The following is a 21,361-nucleotide window of genomic DNA, read 5'->3' as shown; positions in this document are numbered from 1 at the left end:
TCTCAATGACATTGATTTAAATTCCTTGATTAATTTATTTTTAATTTATACGCTGTATTTGTGGCACGAGGGGTTTGACGCAGGACATAGCTTCGATGGAACACTGCATTCAGGCCCTTCCCATTCTTTCATGCAAATGCAACTGGAAAGAGCGAATCAATTAAATTCAGTCAATCATTAGCATTAAAGGAATGCCAATAAAAATATTTAACAATTCAATGTAGGACGTCCGCGTATTCAGAATTATTCCAAGAGTTTTATAATGCACTGAAGTAATAAGACTAGCGTGAGGACACGGATTTACCTGTACGTAGGGCCGTGATTCAGACAGACAGCTCCATTTTTACATGCATTTCGCGTACACTCGTTGCGATGACACTCGCCCACTCCTCGCCCAGTGGCTGGACTTGATTTTGTCACAGGGAAGACCTGATTGTCTGTCTGCAGCTCCACGTCATAAATACAACCGGTGAAGCCAGTGTGCAGGGGCAGGTCGTGTGGCAGTGATTCAAAATTTTTCGACTTATGTCCACCTGTAAAAAAAGCCTCGATAATCAATCGAATCCCTGGTTCACGGGATCCAAGCACTATATTATCCAAAACAAACGAAAAAATAATAATTCTCACCGATATAAAGTATCGGAGAAACGTCCAATTGCGTCATAGTCCCAGCAGCTTGACCCGTGAAATTTCCAACACCATCGACGAAGAGCCAGGCTTCCCTCCCCCTTCTGCCAACCCTCAGCAGATGAGGTCGGTGAGCCTGGCTGGAGAGAGGAGTCTTTGTGAAGATTCTACGGACCCCGGAACCGAGGTCCCACGTGAGCATTATGAAACCCTTGACGTAGGTCACTGAGAAGTGATCTGGGATGTCACCTCCCGGAGCGCTCTGACCCATATAAGCTATCAACGATATCTGGTCCACGGAATGAGGAAGAATTCGCATTCTGAATTCCATGCTATCTTTTATTCCCGTATTTATTCCATAGGCTGCGTAGGAGGAGAAACCCGGGATGAAGACGGAGAACGAAGGCTGGACTATTGTGGATTCTGAGATAAATAAATAAATCGTTTGACAGAATTAATGAATTAATCACGAGATTGATGTACTGTGGTTATGGCTGTACTGTGTCGTGGTACTTGAAGAGTACTTTTCACTGTACTTTTGGATCCAAAGTTACGGTGGCACTCAAAAGTACTGTTGTTGTTGCAGTTTGACATCTAAATAAGCCAACATTGTTGACTGGATACAGAAAATTTGTGAGAGAATTTACCTTCTTCACACCGCAGCCCATGCATTCCTAGTGGACAGATACAAATGAATCCGGTACCAGGTGAACTAATGCAAGTAGCGCCAAAATAACATGGGTTATCATCACAGGCTGTTTTTTCACACATTTCTCCCGAATATCTTGAAGAATAAGGATCAATCAGAATAATTAGCGAACTAATTTGTTAATGTCTGCAATTTTTTCATTGAAACCAGTAACTTTACTTCTCCTGTCGCTTACGAAATTAGCTTACCCTGCGATACACTTGCAGTGGACTTTGCCATCAATATCATGACAAGAACCGAAATTCTGACAAGGATTGAGTAGACACAGGAATGAGGTGCATTCCTCAATTTGAAAGGTCTCCAAGGAATCATCAATGAAGTGCCTCTGTACATCGTTCACCTTTAGAGCGCCCATACAGCCGATGAAGCCCAGGGCAATCCTGGGAAAATAGTGGGAGAACGCCTGGGGGATTCCCCCCAAGTGCAGTCTGACTGATCCCGGGATGTCATCCCGCGCCGCTAACATCTGTTCTCCACTCATTGCCATCGTTCCATTCACGAATAATTTCGCCAGACATTTGCCTACCCTGTCTTCCACCAGGTAACGAAATCTGAGGAAAGGTAGGAAATTTAGGGTTTGCATTATTTGTTGAAAAAATTTATTTGCAAAAACTAACGACTATGCTATAGCGAACGTAATTTCCCACTTTTCCAGTAATTGACTACAACAAACAGGGTCTTGATTCAATTCAATCAGACGTATTTCTCTATATTTTTTTATTGACGGTTTTTACTTTTTTCTTTTTCGAAATAGTAGAGGGGAAACGGCCCTTCGCTGCCAATTACTCTTACAATTATTATGAGAAAAAAGAAACTGATGGAGGGGGAGGGGGCGGAAGAATCAATTCTGCCTAAAAAATTAAATAGCAATTCTAGTGGCTAACTCACCTTATTTCAACATCAACATCGTGTCCATTGTTAATAGGAGTATCGATCTCCCCGAGGAGCATCGTTTGCAAACCGCAGGAGAACTGAAATTTTAGTTGGCCGAACTCCACATACAGGAGAACATACCTCTCCTCGTCGAAGAAGGCGTGAAGAATAATTCCACTCTTCGATTTTGTCTTCAGCTGTAAGAAAATTTTCAGCATTCCGTCGTTTTTGACGTTTACCTGCTGTCTGACGTAGGATTTTCCATTGAATGCAGCATTTTTGATGCTCGGGAAGGGACTGCACCCATCCAATGAAGTGCAATCACACTGCAAGTTGATCGACAGAAGAACAAATAAAATTTTTGTTATGAAGTCCAATCTAAATGTTCAACAGTCAAAATTTCCCAAACGCTAGCTTCACTCTAAACTTTATGCAAGAATTTTTTTCAACCTATAAGAGTACTCGCCTAGTAATGCAGTTACAAATTACGTCAGTACTTTGACCCCGGTAATTCGACCAGTAATTTCCCCTCACTAAAATTACCTCTAAGAAATTCCACTCAAGGCCAGCCCTCCCAAACATGATTTAACTTACACTAGTGCCATTTTTCCCATCCTGCGTACAATTAAACGAGATTCCCCTGGTGGCATCCTCTCCATCCGAAGTACTAACTTCCCCCTCATATACTTTTGTAGTACTTTCCACCGGCCGTGTCACACTGACCATCGTGACGATGCCCACTCCATCAGTCGCTCCTCCACTCGATACAGTTGTCCCTTCCCTCCCCCTGACAATGCTCCTCGAAGTACTAATTCCGGCACCGCTCACCGTCGTTTCCTTCCCCCCAATCGTTTCACCTTCCAAAGTACTTGACGTAGTCAAACCCCCCAAACCACTGGTGCTCGAAATAGTACTTGCACTTAATTCTCTAGCCGTCGCATTCCATCCACCCGTCCATCCATAACTCGTCGTAGTGCTTTGTACTTGGAAGACAGTCGGTGAAGTACCACCAGAAGTACCAACTCTTCCAAAACTACTTAAAGTACTCAATGTACTCTGAGTCACATAATCGGTGGACGTAGTTCCTCCAAAATCATCACTACTTCGTCCTTCAAAAGTACTTTTCGTTGTACTATGACTTCTAAACGTACTTTTTGTCGTACTTTGGTCATCAACAGGACTTTTTGATGTACTTTGACTTCCCAATGACTTTGACGTAGTGATTGACTCTTCACGGGGCCTTGAAGTAGTACTTTGCCCTTCCAACTGCCTCGTCGACGTGCCGATGTCAATAGGTACAGTGGACACCTGACGAAAAGCGTCTGTAAAGGGTTTTATCTCGTAACCTTGAGTCACATTAACACTTCTCGGTGTTGAGGTGCGTGTCATAGCGGAAGTACTTGGTGGGGAGGTACTCCCCGGGATAAACTCCTCGCAAGCGGCTCCGCTGTACGGTGCAGGGCAGGAGCAGGTGAATGCATTGATGCCATCAATGCAGGTACCACCATTTTCACATCTAGCGAATTTTGATTCGCAATCGTTGTATCTCAACTCGCAGAGGGAACCGTGGTAATCTGGGACGCAGTAGCAAACGGGCTCACCGTCTTCGTGAAGGCACATGGCAGAGTTGAGACAGGGATTCACGTCGCAGGAGACGACCGGCTTGTCGCAGTCCTTTCCGGTGAAGCCTTTGGGGGAATTTTCGAGAGTTGAGAGAGGATAGTTGGTTTTGTGGGGTGGGTTGATGGCGGGAATAATTACCGAATAGACAAGCACAAGTGTAGGACGCTGGGACGTTCAAGCAGAGTCCACCGTTGAGGCATGGAGAGCTCAGGCACTCGTCGATGTCCTCCTCGCAGAATTCACCTGTCCAACCTTCCTTGCATTTACAAGTGAACGAGTAGCCGGCACCATCGATGCATTCTCCTGAATTTCGGCAGATCGTGCTGTTGCATACGGAGATGTCAATCTCACAGTAATCACCTGAGGCAGTTGTAGCAAAAAATATGGAGATGCATTTATATGTACGTTAAGATATCCGGGAATTAATGCCTCGACCTGACGTCATATGCACGGAGAGAAATAGTTGAATAAAATTAGGGTAAAAGCTAAAAGTTTTGCGGACTTCCCCGTCCCCTCCCTATCATAATAAAAAAACCTGGCTATAGGAATTGGATAAATAATTGAAAGATTCGATCACCAGAATATCCGTCTTGGCACTGGCACGTGAAGCCGTTATAATCGATGCAAGTCCCATTATTGAGACATGGCTGGTTCATGCACTCACTGTACTTCTGCTCGCAATTAGTTCCTGATTCGGGCAAATTGAGAGTGAGTAATTAGTGCATTATCGAATTGAGTTCCAATTGAAAAAGAATAATTACCGATGAATCCATCGGGGCACGTGCAGTTGTAAGCGGCAACGGCGTCTGTACAGGTGCCACCGTTCATACAGGGATCCGACCAACAGTCGTCCCAATTTATCTCGCAATTTATTCCGGTGTAACCGTCGATGCAGTAACACGAGTATGAACTGTGCAAAAAATTATTTTACGAATAAAATCCAGAAGTTTAATTAATTGAATTTTATTTCGGTTGGTTTAGTTCAATGAGAGAGTAATTAGTATATTATATTAAATGTAATTTAAAGTTCGGCTTCATAGAATTTATAATTAAGTTGAGTAGGTGATACTGAAATTGACAATAGCAAATTTGACAATTTGTTAACGTTTTGGCGATAAAAAAAAATATTAGGGAAATTAATGATCAAGTCATAGAGCATTTTCAAATGTTTTGGGTTTTTTTTATTTTTGAACTTCTTGGGGATCTTTCTTAGTTGTAGAGATTGTTTCTAATGATTGTCACCTGTTTACGCTGTCAAGACAAATTCCATACATGCACGGGTCACTCGTGCAGTTCAATGCTGCAGTCCATTTGAGGATCGAGCACAATACAGCAACGATAATCACTTGTTGCCGGAGGAATTTTATTGACCTGGGAGTTTCAAATATTTTAAATAACAAATTCTTATCGTCAAGACTAATCGCACTCTCAGCTTTACTTCCACTAATAAAAAACAGTAAAAAGTGTCAGTTCTTTTCATCCACTTCTTATTGATCTGAGAAATTTGAATACAATTTGGTGAATATAATTATTACCCTCATCACTCATTTCACATCACCCTGAAAATTCCATTTTCCTCACTTTCACTCAACCGAAAAATCAATATTTTCTTTCCCCATTACCTCTTCTGAAATAAAATGAAGGATTTGATTGATCATTGAAAAAGTTAATAAGCAACATTTAGAAAATCTGAGGGCTTCGAATATTATCCTCCAAGAAACGATTTACGATCTAAAATCTAAAATTCAATTTTTCATCGGCTGAAAATTGACAATTACCCCCTATCTTTGTTCATAAAATTTCATTCATTCCCTCTCAAATATGATTTTTCCACAAATCCATACGATGAAAACGCCCAAAGGTCAAAAACATAATAAAAAACTGTAAACACATGAAGATAAAATCTTCCGCCAACTCTAATTCTTGACAAACTAGTGCATAAAGTGCGAGATAAAAAAATAAAATCGATGTGAAATGGAAAGCCCCCGATTTCCGTGGCATTTACCTTATCGTCATACTGGCGCGAGTTAAAATGAAAAGCCGACTGAATGGGTATATACATAGACCGGTATGTACACTGGTAGACCCGTTTACCCGTGTGTATCTATGACAACTTGTAAACAACAAAGGGTAGTTTTTATACCGGGTGGACATACGCCTGCGTACCATCACGCTCGATAGATGATTCCCATCAATAGTTCTATCTCCAATTACTCATTACTGATGATTATCCAGTTTCCAAGCCGTTCATCAAATCAATTATTTATTTATATCATCATTGCCCTCACACCCCTCGCCAATCTCTACCGCACTTGTTGCATAATATTTAATTTTTACACTGAACAAACATTTTGCGATGATTCTGGTAACACCAGGAAGACATTCACAAGTCAGTACTTTGGATAATTAAGTAAATAATGAGACAAATGGACCTGGACACTGTCTACCTGCATAAATATTGTTTATCAAGTTATGCAAATAATTAAATCAATAAATGAATAGCTGGAGTTTGTCTGCCTCTCCGGAAGACTTTTAATCAGTTGATTTTTTTTATCGCATTAAATATAGAACATAAAGTTTGTCGACGGGAGAAAAAGGTGTCGGGGCTTCTCGGTGAATCTATTTTCAACCCCGGATACATGTAGTCAAGTAGGTACTGGACTCCTGATCTGTACGCAGTTGACTTTTGCTCCTCACTCAGAAAAATCCCGGTAACTTGATCACTCAGTGCCGCGATTATCCTTCATCCTATGAAAAAAAACGTGAATTTTGGCTAAAAAGGTGTCCAACATCCTCAACACGTGAAGGTCATACAGAATTCGCCAAAGACTAGCCTGGTTTAGGAGAATGGACGATCCTGAGAGAATGGAGCACCTCATCCGTCGTCACCTGTCCTCCTGTGGTCTCCTGGCGTGTGGAGACCTCCCCTGGTGCATAAAATCCTCGGAATTAAATGGACGTGGGCTCTTTGCCGCCCGAGACATTGCCCAGGGTGAGGAGATAGTAGTCGACGCTCCAGTCGTACTCGGCCCCAGGTGCGGTGAGAATAAATTCCCCATGTGCGTCAACTGTCACAGAACAGGCATCACACTGTTCCCCTGCGACCGGGGCTGCGGTCTTCCTGTGTGCTCTGATACCTGTGAAAATGCCCCAGAGCACGTGGACAGGGAGTGCGAAATTCTGAGGAAGTGGAGGCCCAACTGTGGACCCATGTTCTCCAAGGAACTGTTGATGTCCGTAATTGTGGTCCGTTCGTTAGTTCTTGGGGATGAGGATAAGGAACTCATAATGGCGTTCAAGGGTCACGGAGGCTCACGTCACGGTCGAGAGGTGAATTTTCAATTTTATTAATTAAAAATCAATTTTTTTCAAGGAAAAGTACGCGCTGAGAAACATTAATTCAGCCGGAAAGTAGATCAATTGATTTTTTACCTGAAGTCCCATATTGTCCCATAATTTATATTCTAGATCTGTTAAACTAATAAAGATCAATTGCAATTGCACGTGGCCTTGCAATTGAGCTTACGATTGAGACAATTCAGCGAAACAAAAGGAATAAATAATAATAAATAATTAGATAGAATTATTGAAAAGGAATTTGGATGGAGAGATAGACCCCGAGGACGAAGAGTTTATGCTGAATGTCTGCAAGATAATGGACACGAATGCAATGGAGACAGCGACTATTGCTGACAATTTGAGAACGATCAGTCTGAGGGGTATCTACCCCATCGGAGCAATGCAGAATCACTCGTGCACCCCTAACACTCGCCACTTCTTCAAGACTAATGACATAATGAGTGTTTATGCTGCTGTGGACATCAAGAAGGGTGAAGAGCTAACTATGACGTACATTAGCCCCTTTTGGGACACCTTCATCAGGAGGAGGTATCTCATGATGTCAAAGCACTTTGAGTGCAGATGTCGAAGGTGTTCTGATCAAAGTGTGAGTGTTCCTTGAATTTAATTTTGACAAACCCATCCCCCATCATCAGCAAACTTATGATGCCTCCCCCAGATCCGAAGGGATTAATAGGAAATTATCCGGGCTATTTTTTCAATTTTATAATCAGGAATATGGCAGCAATGTTGGAGCAATGTGGTGCGCCAACATCAGCTGCTATGGCCTCATGCTTCCTGTTGATCCTCTGAGCTGGACAACACCCTGGATCTGTAAGCAATGCGGCCAAACAGTTTCCTTTCGCCAGGTGAATCATATAAATCTTTCTTTGACCTCGATTTTTCAAATGTATTTTTCTTCAACTTTTTCTTTGATCTCTGTTCTGAAGATTAAGGCAATCATCTCAGGAATTGACTCAATCGTAAACGGGTATCTGTACAAGTCTCCACGAGAAATTCTCAATTTCGTGAGGGGAGAATTGAAAATTCTCGTTCCAGAGATGAATAGCTCGATGTTACAAATGAAATATCGAGTTATCTCGTACTTCGGGAGGACTGAAGAACTTCAGTTCAAAGGTATCGTAAACTCACCCACCTGATAACTCGCAGGTGACAGATATTTGACAGACAAAAATTTTTTTCTGTTTAGATTTAACAGATGAAGAGCTCCAAGTAAAATCTAAATATTGTCAGGAGTTACTCGATATGATAGATAAATTGCAGCTGGGTGATTGTCAACTAAAAGGTATAAATTTATGACCAAGGACTCTCTCCAACTGATCATTTGTTGCCATACCACAAATAAATAATCCAATAATTTTGATTCTACTTTCTCTCTTCCTGTTCAGGATTCATTTTGTACGAATTATACTGTACCATAAAAGAAGAATCATCTCGCAGACAGTACGAGATATCAACTCCAACTTCAAAGGTAATAATTCAAACATAAATAGATGAGTAATTAATTTATTAACAAAAGATATCGGTTTGCTTTCTAATTACATTACATTATGGTTAATATCTAAGCATTAGATTCCGCCATTATTCCTAAAAATGATCAATCATCAATCGACAAATCTGATGATAAATCCATCAACCGGCATAATCTCATATATTTAATTTACATTTTGTTCTTTTTTACTACTTCTTGCTCCAGGAATTCAAGAGGAATACCCGGAAAATCCTCGACAAGGCCGTGGAGATTCTGCAGGATGACGTAGCATCACCGGATGATCTAAAGTCACTCAAGACTTCGAATACCTCAACAGGCACTAACCCCTGATTATATTGATCAAACAAGAATACCCATCACGGCACCCACCAGTGCCCCGTACAGTCCTCCTCACCACAATAAAACGCCCATGGAATTCATCAATAAACACTGTTGAATGGTCCTGGCACATCATATCAAATTTCCAAACAAAAATCGGTAATTCAGCTAAAGTGAAAAATTATTCTTTTAGGGTTTTTTCACATATTCGTCAACTACCTGAAAAGAAGTTATCTTTTTTTCATTCTGTACTTTCATCTGAAGCGTTTTATGAAACAGGGAAATTAATTTTTAGTTTCCAACAACACCCCTTGATATTTTCCACAAAAGTACAGAGCATTCGAAACAATTAAATTAGCATTTTATTCAATAAACTTGAACGTTTCGCTATTTAGTCAATAAAGTGGTGATTGCAAATTGTTGAAACCGCCTGAGATCTCATTCGAAATATTCCCAGACCATTTAATTATCCCTATTGAATCGCAAAATAGTCCCACTTTCTTTTGGCCTTATGTGATCATTCCCAAAATTTCCACGAACTCCTCCACGCCCTAACAACCTTGCCCAAAAATTCTGCTCGCTCTTCCCAAGGTCCTAAACCTTCAAAACCGAGTCGTTCTTATCTCTTTTGACGTCTCTCCAACTCCTTTCTTATTCAACAACTTTGTTCTAATATCTGTTTAGCCTCCTCAAAAAGCCCCACAAAGGGCTTCAATACTTCCTCATCCTCCTCATCACTCCCGCCCTCACCCCTTTCCTCACTCTCCCCCATAACCTTCTGTCGCCACATTCCTGCATGCACCATAGCCACCCCACTCAACAAAAACTCTCCCCCATTTCCATACTTCCTACCGATCTTCTCCATCAGATCGTCTCCAGCGTATCTCCTGGAGATGCCAATCCTTTGGAAGATGGCCCTGCATTGCCACCTGCCCTGTGCGCTGTCCTCATTCTCCTGATTGTCCCTCCTCGGTTGTGATTCTTTAACAAGACTCTCCCAGTCCACTCCGAGGGCATCGCCGAGGCCCTTTCCACTAGTCTTAATGTCCTCCTCAAGCTCCCCATCCGAAATTTCCTCAAAGTCCATCGTCTCCATGTTGTCCTCCTCCATGTGCTCTTCTCTCTCCTCCTTGTCCTCCTTCTTGTCTTTGGGAGTGACTCCAGGGTCCTCAAGCCCTTGAGGGACATGCTCCGGCGACTCATGAAGCTCCTGAGGCGTAGCTGCCAAGCTGTCCTCCTCAACAACCTTCTTATCGTTCTCATCCTCCATATTTAATATATCATCAGGGTCATCACTGATATCACTCAGATCACTCTCCGTATGATGAGCTACGGATTCATCCAGACATAATCTTTTTGCCTCCACCAGGTCCTTCACTTCTGTCAGAATGAGCCCTCCCAAGGCTCCTGAACCTCCTTTCTCCTTCATCACACTTTTTTTTCCAAATGAATCCGCTGACTTTTCCCTACTCCGCCGAGGTCGGCCCTCGGCTAGCTCCATCAACTTCTTGTTAATTGGCTCCTCCTTCATACTACCATGAAGGGAACTCTGCTTAGAGCCATGTGATCCTCCATCGACCTCTGGGGTACCAGTCCCATATGGTCTCCTCTTATTATGATGATCAATCTCCATCTCCTTGAGCCTCTCATTCCTGTAATTCGCTCGAAGATGTACTTGAGGGTTCTCCCATTTCCTATTCGCCGACTCATTGACCTTCCAATCTGCTATTGGACTGTCATACCTCTGATTCCATTCCTCATCATGTGCTTCCGATCTCGGAACACTCTCTCGTTCCCACTCGCGATCCGCCCTAGAGCCTTGTCTAGGTCTAGTAGAGCTCCACTCCCGGTCTTCCCATTCAGTCGCCAAGGGCTGAGGTACGGGATACCTCTCCCTCCCATGCTCCTCCCACTTATTCTCAACCTCCTCTCTTCTTTCCAGACTCCTGACCTTCTCCCTAGGCTCCTGCGGAAAGTGATGATGGTGCTCGTCAAAGTTTCTCTCCGGATACCTCCTGACCTCCCCTCTTTCCTCCCTTTCTCGATTTCGTCTCTCAACGAATGGAGAATTGAATTTTCGGCCTTCAGTGTTCTTTCTTCTTGGCTCGTCCTCGTGGAAGTGGCCCTCCTCGTGGCCCTCCCACTCCATTCTTTGATAACCTCTATCGAAACTCCGATCGACTTCTAGTCCTCTCGGACTTTCCCTCCTCTCAACCTTTGATGGAAACTCCTTCTCCTTTCTATCCTCGAACCTCCCGAACCTTCTGTGACGATTTCTGTCATAAACCTCTCGCTCCATATTTGGCTTCTCCGGAGACCGCTCCCTGAACCTATGATCCTTCTCATATTTCTCAAACTTGGCAGGATTGCGATCCCGTTCTCGATCCCCTCGTCGATCTCTGTTCGGTAATTTATCATCCTTTGGGAGGAGTTCTTTTGGCTTCTCTTTTTCCCGCAAATACCTTTTATCCATCAACGGAGTGGGTGCCATTTTTACATCTTTAAGATCACGTGGACGATCCTCCCGATCTTTGTCCCGTCTTTGGTGGAATTTTTCCTCCCGTGGGTCATGAGTTGGCTTGCGATCCTCCCGATGGTCCTTAATCCGTCGTTTGTCCTCAACGTCTCGCGGCAAGGGCTTGCGGAGGTCTTCCATGAGAGTTCGGGGTTTCATGGTTTCGACCTTTTTAAGGGTATCATGGTCCTTCCGGTCGAGCTTGTGAAGCTCTCGGTCTTTGGGCTTAGGAGGCACTGCTGAGGGTCGCGAGGGCCTCGAGGACGGCTTCGAAGGCCTTGGTGACTCCCGTTTCGGGCGCTTTTCCGGGGTTCTACTCCTCCGTTTTATAAGAATGGGCGATTTTTGAGGTTTGGGAGGAGTTCGGGACCTTCTCTCCTTCGATTTTGATTTTGGTTTTGAGGGCGGTTTGTCCTCAGGAAGACGGAGCTTCGGTTTTTCAATATCTTTTGACTTTTCTGCCTTTGATTTGAGATCCTTGAGCGGATCTTTGGGGTCCTCCGATGGTCGACTCACGCGTTTTGGGACTTCTTTAGAAAGATCACGTTTCATCTTCACCGGGGATTCACTCCGAAGCTCTTTCGGCTTTCCGGAAGCCACAGGGGATTTCGGACGAATTACCGAGTGCTTCCGCTGCGGAGGTGCCTTCTTCGAGGGCTTTGGCAGATCCTTGTCCTTTTTTGAGGGTGTGGCCTCAAGTTTTCGCTTTTTCTTTGGGACCTTATCAGTCTTTGCTAGTCTTCTGAGCTTTAGTTTCTTCTTTCGGTCCTTATCTTCATCATAATCCGAGGCAGGGCTGTGCGCACGCTTCTGTTTTATTTTTTTCAATTTTTTCCGCGATGAGGAGGACGACGAGGAGGACGAGTCCTCGCTGGACGATGAACTGGAGGACGAGGAGGAAGAGGACGAGTGCGAAGAGGAGGACGAAGTCATAGCTTTCTTTTTATGCTTGGGCCGATCTTTTGTGTGGACCTCTTTGTCCTTTTTCATCTGTAGTTCCAGCTCACGCTGCAATAGCTGGCGGCGACGCTCTAGGACCTTCTCGTCCTCGTATTCGAGATCAGTTTGATTCCACTCCTCGAGATTAAGGTCAGGAGAGTGGGGAGTTTTCTTGACGATTTTCGAAGTAACGCGCTTGAAGGAATCCTCTTTCGTCTGAAATACAAGTGGGCTTTGATAATCTCGTGAAACGAGGAGAATTTCAAAAATTGTTTTTCGCCAAATTGGGAAACGAGTGGATCTAGAGGAGAACCAGTCACAGAACGGTTTTTACAAGCTGACAAATTATTTACGAAACTGTCTGCAGACGTTATCTAGCGGAATTAATTAATTCTATTCCGCTATGAAATGAGGAATTCTTAAATTTTCAGTTTATAATTCACAATATTTCAAGTATTATCAAACAAAAATACTAAAACCGATGACACGACACATTGGCCAACCACTCGAGCATTAAGGAACTGGTTAATGAAGCGGCTCTTATGAATTTCCTATGGAATATTGAATTCTATTAATTTCATTGCAACTTACCACTGGAGTACTGGCATTTGCTGTATCCTTCTTTGCTCTTTTTGAGGGACTTATGAGGGTATGGGTGATTGCATATCTGAAAATAAAGAAGTTCACCATTGAATGATGAATATTCACGTCGTCTTTATCAGCTGGGAATTAGAATGCGATATAGTAGAGGAAAAATATAAATAGATAAAAATTGTTATCATAGACACAAGGCGTTGGTAAAAAGCAAAGTGGAGAATTAAAATATTCCACGTCAGCTCGTTTGAATCATCATTTGCTATTATTGACCAGTAGAGCATGTCACTATAATTATCATAATTTTGCCGTAGCAATGACTTTAGTGCTTCAAAACTATTGAATATTTTGCGACAGTTTCCTTGCTTGGGAACCCGTGTGTCAAATTTTTCAGCTAAATTTGGCAGACTTTGTTTTTGGCAGAGAAGGCTGAGGACAATATCCGATTCATGTGCGAGTTTGAGTGAACGTAAATTAAGAAAAAATCAGATCAGACTGTTGGGGATGCTCGAATATTGTCATCTGATTGGCTGCAGTCCAGGTGAAGGAAATAGTCATTAAAAAATTAAACATTTGCTCGAAAAGATTTAATACAACGTTTTGTTGTTGGTAAGCCAAGTTTAATTTCTAATTTGATGCTGCGACCGTGAGATGACGATCTTGTGAAGGTCATCTCGATGTGATGAATTACTTTATGAAAGGAATTAATAATAACTAGCTAAAAAGTGATAAGTATCAGCATGCACTTTGCCAGAGTATCAACAAATTGAATCTCCAAAATCCACGGGTTCAAATGAAATCTATGAGACATTCTAGAAGTGGCTGAATCGCAAACATGATTAACATGTGATTCAGAGAGCATTGAAATGAGTACGAGTCAATCATTAAAAAAACAATCATCATAAGAATCAGGGAACGTATGAACTGGTGAAGAGAGGCATGCGATCCTCATTGTTTGTATCACTTTAGGCAATTAAAATTGAGTGATAGCAATCGATAAAAAAAAGATTCAGGGGTTGAGGAGTAAATGATACTTACTTGCAAGTTTTACCATACGAACAACTGCCATTCAAAGCCCAATTCCTGCAATAATCAGACGTTATTTGTTGTGTTCCAGTGGCCACTGGTTTGGTACCCAAACGTTCAAAAACACTTGGCCTCCGTGAGTCCGTATTACATTTCGTAGGGTCAACTGTTATTTTTCTTATGTTTGATTTTGACATATTATCACCATAAAACAATCCTATTATTGTAAGGGAAGCACATAACTGCAGTATGCAAGTCCTTTGCCACTATTTTCTTCCGGGTAACGGGCTTTCAACACTTGTTTATCACTCAACGAGTGATCTCAGGCAATTTTTTCGATTATGTTCTTTCCAATTGTTGTCTTTGGAGCGATGGAATAATGAAATTCGTGCGGGAATGAGAGAAGAGCGAATTTAACCTCAAAATGTAAGTTTTGTTGTTGGGATGCGCATCAGTGCTACCAACGAAACGGTAAAGACTAGGTCACGTTGATTCGACGCTACTAAACGGCCATAACCAATCAGGAGGGAGTTGTAGCAGTCAGGAGTGGCGCGCGTCGTTCGAATTAACGATTCAAAAATCATCAATTGAATACGATAAATTCTACTCAATTTTTTCAACTAGTTTGCTGAGGGATAAACAAAACGTCAGACGAAAATCAAATTTATAAAATGGTGGTTGATAAATTTGTTTGTAAAAATCATTCTTGTAATCCTTGGAGCTCAACGTCAGAACTCCCTCACGCATTGCTTCACCCTCATGAACCTTTTATCTCCAAACCTTATTAAGGGCTAATTAAATCCAACACGTCTTTCCTCATTAAAGGTATTTTTTCTCGCACCTTTGACCACACCATCGGAAAGAAAAATAGTTTATCGAAGTTCTCCTCAAAACCTCATTTTGAATTTTCTCGCCATTAGGTTGGCACTTCCCCCACCCTTCAACCATTATAACCCCCCTCCAAACCCTTCAGACCGCTTCCCAAGCCGTCCCCCGACCCACACATTCAGTTGAGTGACGAATCCCTTCGCATTAACAATCGAACTAAAAATTCTCCGATCTCGTCTTGTGATAAAACCACTGACGTCCATGCCCCGCCGTCGGTAGCCCATAAAAACCTCCGAGAGCATAAGGAACTTGGCTAGCCTTAACCTCCACCCGAAATTCTCCGAGTAAACCTGTCAAACTTTGTGAACATCAGGATAATTGTGTTATTCAGTTATTAATCAATCATTTCGTGGAGTCATTTCGTCACTGCGAATAAAACAACAACAACGACAGATGATAAATAGACGTTGATTGGACGAGGCCACGACTGTTTAGAAGCATCAACTTCTGGACGTGGGGGACTAACGTCGGATCAAGGGGAATTATTTATTCAGACATTTGGGGATTGAATGGTGAGTCTAATTGATCTTAACATTGCGTAACTGGGGGGTTGGGGTTTGGGGTTTAACGTAGGTTAGAGGTATTGGGGAATTTCATTTTTTTCACATGTTTTGCGATTCTCCGAGGTTATTGCCAATATTTTTGAGGACTCGTGATTTTTGTGATTTTTTTGCAATTTGGATGATAGTGGAGGTAGTTATTGGGGATTCCTTTGCATTTGTGATTATTATTTTGAGGGGAAAGTGAGGGATTTTAAATCTCTTCTTATGATTTTTTTCTGCACAATTTAGGGTTTTTTTGGAAATTAGTTCACACGGTTCAAGGGATTTATCCATCCATTTGCTTATCTATCTATTTATTTATTTTGGTCGTTTCCCGAGGGGTTGAGGGATGACCTGAACTGGGGTTCAGAGCTCATTATTTACTCTCATTCTCCAGCGGTTTTTTCCCCACTGTCATAGTATTTTTTTTGGCTGTCATCAATGATTTTGATGACCTGGATCTTTTTTTTATTGATTTCAAATTGAAACAATGTTTTACAGTAAAAGAAGTTGAAGCAATTCTATCTTCCAGTCTTGCGTAAAATTTCAAAATAATTTTCTGCCTTATCAAGTAATTAATTTGATTGTTCACCTCATTCTTTCATTTGTTCATAATCATAACAATGGCCGTGAAATATTAGCGATTTTTTTAGCAACGAATGAAGTCGTTCTGTTTGAATTTTTTCGTCTGGGTTTTTTGAGGAATCTGGCGGGTGAATCATGTAGTATTGTTGGGATCACCTGTGGTTTATTCTTCTGCGAGGGTCTCGGGGGCTTATGAATTTTATTTATTTTTTCGTATAAAGAAAGAGGGAGGGAGGGAATAGTGGTCGAGTCGAAGGATGAGACATTCCATGAATTTTTTAGTGGCGAGGCTGAGCTCGCCGTTCAGATACTCAACTCATTAAAAAGTGTGTCAGTGATAGCTGATTGTTGGTGATTATACGGCTGGAGGGGGGTTTTAGTTAAATTTTGTTTGCCAAAGGTTAGGGGAACTGCATTCAATGTTTTTCATATTTTCTCTGGATTTTTAACATGGAAATTGACCACATTTTGTTTATAAAATTAATTGAGATATTGAAACATTATTTTTTCTTACCATTATTCAATTTCTTTTTTCTCGAATTGAGGTAAAAGTAATTGATGAGCCAAAGAGAAATTGCAAATTATTAATGAGTAATGTTTTGGACAAAACTATTTTTTCCGGGATTTCACAATACACCAATCCTGAGTTATTAAATTAAGCCAAAATACAACATTAATTATCAAATTAATGGATAAAATAGTTTCTCTCCTCACCTTCTCAAATTGCCTACAAATCTTTTTTTATCAAACTGAGTCAAGAGCAAGTGGCAGAATAATAACAATTATTAATAAGTGGAGTTTGTGAACAATTTAAATTCCAAATTCTAATTCACTCTGTTTCTTATCTATTATTATTTTTGTTTGTTGTTTTATTGAGGCAGAAGTCGTAATGAACACAGCATGATTGAGTTTTTGTCATCTTTCATTGAATAACTATAAGTTTTAATAACAGTGACTTGACGTAATGAATTGTTTAATTAATATTGAATTTTATGTTTCAAGGTGTTGACCTTGTAGAATAATCATGCCTCTGTTCGGAAAGTCACAAAAAAGTCCGGCGGAGGTTGTGAAGGCCCTCAAAGAGGCGGTCAATGCACTGGAGCGTGGCGACAAGAAGGTGGAAAAGGTAAATTGATAGTCTTTCACTAAATATTTAACAAGAAAGTGTCAAGAGACCTTTTCTTTGGAAATTAATTTCCCCGCATGAAATGTCCTTCGCGTATTTTCTTCTAAGCCACTCCTTAACAAGACTGTCCAAGAATTAATGAGTGATGAAATTGTTCGAGGGAAATTATGCAAGTGAAATTGATGATCTTTGTTTACTAGCTAATTATCCTCGTTAACGATTAGTTTCAGGTAAAAATATCTAATGTCCTTTGCCATAGAAATTTAAATTCGCTGAAAAAAGGGCGGTCGACATTGTCCCCTAAACTCTCTCATTAGGGAGGTAATCTGACAATTAGGTGGTAATAAAATCTTTGAACCGAAATTGGAGCTTGCTGATAATTGCAGTATTTCATTAATGACTGTCGCTCTATCTCAAATCCTTTAGACGTTTCCCCTAAATTGTCTGTCCTTTGCAGATCAATTTTTGGAGCCTTACCGCTTCAATCGAAAATAAATGCAGTCATTAGTTCACGAAATAGCCAAATCCGCTTAATAATGGATCAATAAAAATCTCTTACAATTCAGACAGGAGAATAACCAAATGAAAAACTCTAATCGCCAATTGATAATTCTAGCAATTGTATGGCTTTGCTTGCCATTAATTTATATTATTAAAAAAAGTGGAGATGTTTCGCAATAATCAGGGCTAATACTGTGTATAATCAAAAAATAAAAAAATATCCTCTACTCCGGAGATAAATAACTGCCAACTGTAGTTAATCGCGAAATTAACACATGTTATTTTGGCATTTCCGCAGGCTCAGGAAGATGTCAGCAAAAATCTCGTACACATCAAGAACATGCTGTATGGAACAGCTGAAACCGAGCCACAGGCTGACATTGTTGTTGCACAGTTGGCGCAAGAATTGTACAACAGTAATTTGCTGCTTCTCCTTGTCCAAAACCTGAGTCGCATTGACTTCGAGGTAATCCAGAGGGATATGCTCCTTCATTTCTTATTATCTCATTTTATTTGTGATAAGAATTTCACACAGAGATAAGGACAGTTAATTATGATTTTGACCCCTCGAAACAAGTGATAATCTCCTCTGTAAAAATACTCTTTTGTTGGGGAAAAATTACTCGAATGAGTTTTTAAGAAGTTGTCGATACTATTGGAGATTCAAAGTATTTACGGCGTCATGAGGGAGAATTTAAAAAACTCGGTATTGGTAATTTTTTGCAAAGACGTCCTTCGATATATTAAAAAACATTGTAATAAATTTTAAATATCCTAAGAGTATCGTCACAGCTAAAGCAATTTCTGAAGTGATTACCCTTACATGATATTGAATGAGACATTGATAATTCTACCGTTTTCTCGGTATTATGGACCAGTCGGTAATACAGGGAAAAAGCGGAAATGACCACCGTTTGATTTATACTTTTGCGAATTTCGGTAAATTTTTCACTAATTACAATCATTAATAAATTTCTAAATTGTAAATTGTTTCAATTACTGTTTGACGCGTGGAAATGAACTTAAAAAATACCCTTTCATTCAACGATTATTTTTTTCCAATTCTGATTATTGATTTGTACTTAATTTCTTTGAAATGTATTCTGACCTCTCGATAAATTGATAACTCTTCTTTAAAAATATTCTTCTATCTAAAAATAAATTCTCAGTTGACTTTCTTTATCCTTCTTAGATGCTGGAGACCTGAAGTCAATATTTCTCGGTGCTAAAATCATTTCGGTTATCGGAGAGAGTTAGGAAATGATTTACTGATCCATTGAAATCTAAAAATAAGAGCTCAATGGCTCTTTAAATGCTCATTACAAAAAATATATTTTAAATATCGATTGATTTGAGTTCTAATGACTCAATATTATTTTGAAATTGATTTTTAATTTTTCTAATAAACTAAATTCAATGTTCTCCATTTCTGATAATTCAAACCATTAGATATTTTCTAAAAATCACTTGTCCAGGACCAAACATTACGTACTCGTCTACCATTTGTACAGAATCAAGTCAATTAAAGGAAAATTCGTTTTGTTCTGTTCATTAGGGGAAAAAAGACGTTGCTCAGGTTTTCAACAACATTCTGCGACGACAAATTGGCACACGATCACCAACGGTGGAATACATTTGTACAAAGCCAGAAATACTGTTCACACTTATGTCTGGGTATGTACATAAATTAATCATCTTACTAAATTGAACTATTGTTTAATTTAAATCATGAAAAAAAATACAAGTTGTAGTTCTTTTCTAATTAGAAATAATAATTTCAAGTATTCCTGAAAAATGTATAACAAAGTTAAATTTCGGTCTTAACGCCTTCAATGAATTATTTTGAAAGATAATTTCTTTTTCAGGTATGAGCACCAAGATATTGCGCTAAATTGTGGTACGATGCTGAGAGAATGTGCACGATACGAAGCACTCGCTAAAATTATGATTTACTCCGACGACTTTTATAATTTCTTTAGATACGTCGAGGTTTCTACATTCGATATTGCATCAGATGCCTTTTCTACGTTTAAGGTAATCCCCGAGTCATTAACATAGATTAATTAAGCATTTGAAGCATCGAGAGTGATGAAGACACATTAATCATCAATTGCTGTAAATTTTCTAACCAATTAAATTGTTGTTTTCAATTGCAGGAATTGCTAACAAGGCACAAAATGTTGAGTGCCGAATTTTTAGAAGTCAATTACGATAAAGTTTTTTCGCACTACCAGAGGTTGTTGAACTCCGAGAACTACGTGACACGCCGACAGAGTTTAAAACTACTTGGCGAGCTCCTGCTGGACAGACACAATTTCACAGTAATAACTTTTGAATCTATAGCAAGTGAGAAGAAAGTCTAAATGATTGTTTAATAAAAAAAAATATTTTTCCAGGTCATGACTCGATATATATCGAATCCCGATAATCTGAAGCTCATGATGAATATGCTAAAGGAAAAGTCACGTAATATCCAATTTGAGGCCTTTCACGTATTCAAGGTAATGCATTATCCATTGATTGTCAAATAGTTCTGACAGTTGTCTCTCTTATGCACTGAGAAATCTTATTTAGGATATCATACACCCAATACTATGCCGTTTCCAAAAATATTCTCAGGTTTTAGATTCTCTTAAAGTTATAGATAATATACGTTTAATTATTTATTTGATAATTTTTTATTTTGTTTCACATTTTATCCTTTAATATCTGCTTTTAAAAAACACACTTTTCCGGGTATTCTGTTGGAGGGTAATATCTACACCGACATTCTGATTTGGAATATTTTTCCTGGGAAACAGTGGAATCGTTTCGACAGATAAATTAACCAATGAGCTAACTCATTCTGGGTTGAATCAATAAGATGTCGATTCAAAGTTCTCCAAAATGGTTTTAACAATTTCCTTTGACTCCAATTAATTTCACTCTCCAAATATATTAAATGATTCATAATACCCAAATTCCAAATAAGTCTAATAATTAATTTCTGAATTCGATTAATAATTTCCAATTATTCCCCAGGTATTTGTTGCTAATCCAAACAAGCCAAAACCAATCCTGGACATACTGCTCCGCAATCAAGAGAAACTCATTGAATTTCTGACGCGCTTCCACACAGACAGATCCGAGGACGAGCAGTTCAACGACGAGAAAGCATATCTCATAAAGCAGATCAAAGAGTTAAAGTCTGTAAATGATAATTAAAAAGCACCCCAACAAAACCAGCCCATCGGATTTATTCAATTTACGTTTATCACCACTTTATCTTTTTTTTTCTTGTTTCGTAAATTAATCGATTAATTAATCTTTTTTTTCAAGGTAGTTGTGTAAATACAAATTTACATTCGTGACATCATTATTGTATAATAGACAGACTCCAGACTTTATAATACTCCACTATAATGAAGCAAAAATAATCCAGATGTTGATTGTGAGTTAATTGGTGTTTTCGATTATTTCGGATATTCTCGGACAGTTGTGAGAGCGTTTTCTGCGAATCGGGGGAGAAATTTCTAGCTCCGAATGGCGGTCATAAGTCTCTTCATGTTCAATAGTTCATGACCCCTTTGAAAAGAGTGGTCTTGGACCGAAAATCGAAATGTTTAAATTTGTGGGAGATAGTTATCATAAAAGAGTTTAAGAC

The 21,361-nt window shown here is 40.0% G+C and overlaps 4 protein-coding genes across 4 annotated transcripts; 2 read left to right on the top strand and 2 right to left on the bottom strand.

The window, feature by feature from the left end:
• Positions 1-3: 3 nt before the first annotated feature.
• On the bottom strand, positions 4-6,007 carry LOC135160058 (protein eyes shut-like). The gene is made up of 12 exons (XM_064116220.1): positions 5,838-6,007; positions 5,075-5,203; positions 4,594-4,742; positions 4,410-4,520; positions 3,971-4,192; positions 2,804-3,897; positions 2,225-2,535; positions 1,525-1,887; positions 1,275-1,411; positions 628-1,050; positions 305-533; positions 4-142 (listed from the first exon to the last, which is right to left on the bottom strand). Exons 1-12 carry the CDS (start codon positions 5,999-6,001, stop codon positions 46-48), a joined length of 3,429 nt encoding a protein of 1,142 aa, XP_063972290.1. The 5' UTR covers positions 6,002-6,007; the 3' UTR covers positions 4-45.
• On the top strand, positions 5,078-9,405 carry LOC135160073 (SET domain-containing protein SmydA-8-like). Its single transcript, XM_064116250.1, has 8 exons — positions 5,078-5,350; positions 6,401-7,162; positions 7,410-7,778; positions 7,906-8,040; positions 8,122-8,308; positions 8,382-8,477; positions 8,581-8,663; positions 8,889-9,405. Exons 2-8 carry the CDS (start codon positions 6,680-6,682, stop codon positions 9,012-9,014), a joined length of 1,479 nt encoding a protein of 492 aa, XP_063972320.1. The 5' UTR covers positions 5,078-5,350; positions 6,401-6,679; the 3' UTR covers positions 9,015-9,405.
• LOC135160059 (zinc finger CCCH domain-containing protein 13-like) lies at positions 8,683-14,527 on the bottom strand. The gene is made up of 3 exons (XM_064116221.1): positions 14,089-14,527; positions 13,048-13,123; positions 8,683-12,672 (listed from the first exon to the last, which is right to left on the bottom strand). The coding sequence occupies exons 1-3, from the start codon at positions 14,271-14,273 to the stop codon at positions 9,658-9,660; spliced, it is 3,276 nt and encodes a 1,091-aa protein (XP_063972291.1). The 5' UTR covers positions 14,274-14,527; the 3' UTR covers positions 8,683-9,657.
• Positions 14,528-15,062: 535 nt separating this feature from the next.
• LOC135160084 (protein Mo25) lies at positions 15,063-21,140 on the top strand. The gene is made up of 8 exons (XM_064116262.1): positions 15,063-15,476; positions 17,094-17,217; positions 18,017-18,184; positions 19,274-19,392; positions 19,584-19,752; positions 19,875-20,039; positions 20,115-20,219; positions 20,740-21,140. The coding sequence occupies exons 2-8, from the start codon at positions 17,116-17,118 to the stop codon at positions 20,920-20,922; spliced, it is 1,011 nt and encodes a 336-aa protein (XP_063972332.1). The 5' UTR covers positions 15,063-15,476; positions 17,094-17,115; the 3' UTR covers positions 20,923-21,140.
• Positions 21,141-21,361: the final 221 nt, after the last annotated feature.

Source organism: Diachasmimorpha longicaudata, chromosome 3 (assembly GCF_034640455.1).
Source record: "Diachasmimorpha longicaudata isolate KC_UGA_2023 chromosome 3, iyDiaLong2, whole genome shotgun sequence".
In the NCBI taxonomy this organism is placed as follows: domain Eukaryota; kingdom Metazoa; phylum Arthropoda; class Insecta; order Hymenoptera; family Braconidae; genus Diachasmimorpha; species Diachasmimorpha longicaudata.
The sequence above is the reverse complement of the archived record's forward strand: the minus strand, read 5'-3'. Positions and strand labels throughout refer to the sequence as shown.

Bases quoted from the DNA above. Each gene is read 5' to 3' on its own strand.
- LOC135160073 (XM_064116250.1), top strand. From the start codon at position 6,680: ATGGACGATCCTGAGAGAATGGAGCACCTCATCCGTCGTCACCTGTCC. The intron at 7,779-7,905 runs GTGAGTGTTCCT...TTTTATAATCAG, and splicing joins GAAGGTGTTCTGATCAAAGT to GAATATGGCAGCAATGTTGG. The intron at 8,664-8,888 runs GTAATAATTCAA...TTCTTGCTCCAG, and splicing joins TATCAACTCCAACTTCAAAG to GAATTCAAGAGGAATACCCG.
- LOC135160058 (XM_064116220.1), bottom strand. From the start codon at position 6,001: ATGGTACGCAGGCGTATGTCCACCCGGTATAAAAACTACCCTTTGTTG. The intron at 1,888-2,224 runs GTGAGTTAGCCA...ACCTTTCCTCAG, and splicing joins GATGTTGATGTTGAAATAAG to ATTTCGTTACCTGGTGGAAG. The intron at 534-627 runs GTGAGAATTATT...CTTTTTTTACAG, and splicing joins TTCTCCGATACTTTATATCG to GTGGACATAAGTCGAAAAAT.
- LOC135160059 (XM_064116221.1), bottom strand. From the start codon at position 14,273: ATGTCAAAATCAAACATAAGAAAAATAACAGTTGACCCTACGAAATGT. The intron at 13,124-14,088 runs GTAAGTATCATT...CTTTATTTTCAG, and splicing joins TCGTATGGTAAAACTTGCAA to ATATGCAATCACCCATACCC. The intron at 12,673-13,047 runs GTAAGTTGCAAT...CTTGTATTTCAG, and splicing joins CAAATGCCAGTACTCCAGTG to ACGAAAGAGGATTCCTTCAA.
- LOC135160084 (XM_064116262.1), top strand. From the start codon at position 17,116: ATGCCTCTGTTCGGAAAGTCACAAAAAAGTCCGGCGGAGGTTGTGAAG. The intron at 20,040-20,114 runs GTAATAACTTTT...ATATTTTTCCAG, and splicing joins TGGACAGACACAATTTCACA to GTCATGACTCGATATATATC. The intron at 20,220-20,739 runs GTAATGCATTAT...ATTATTCCCCAG, and splicing joins AGGCCTTTCACGTATTCAAG to GTATTTGTTGCTAATCCAAA.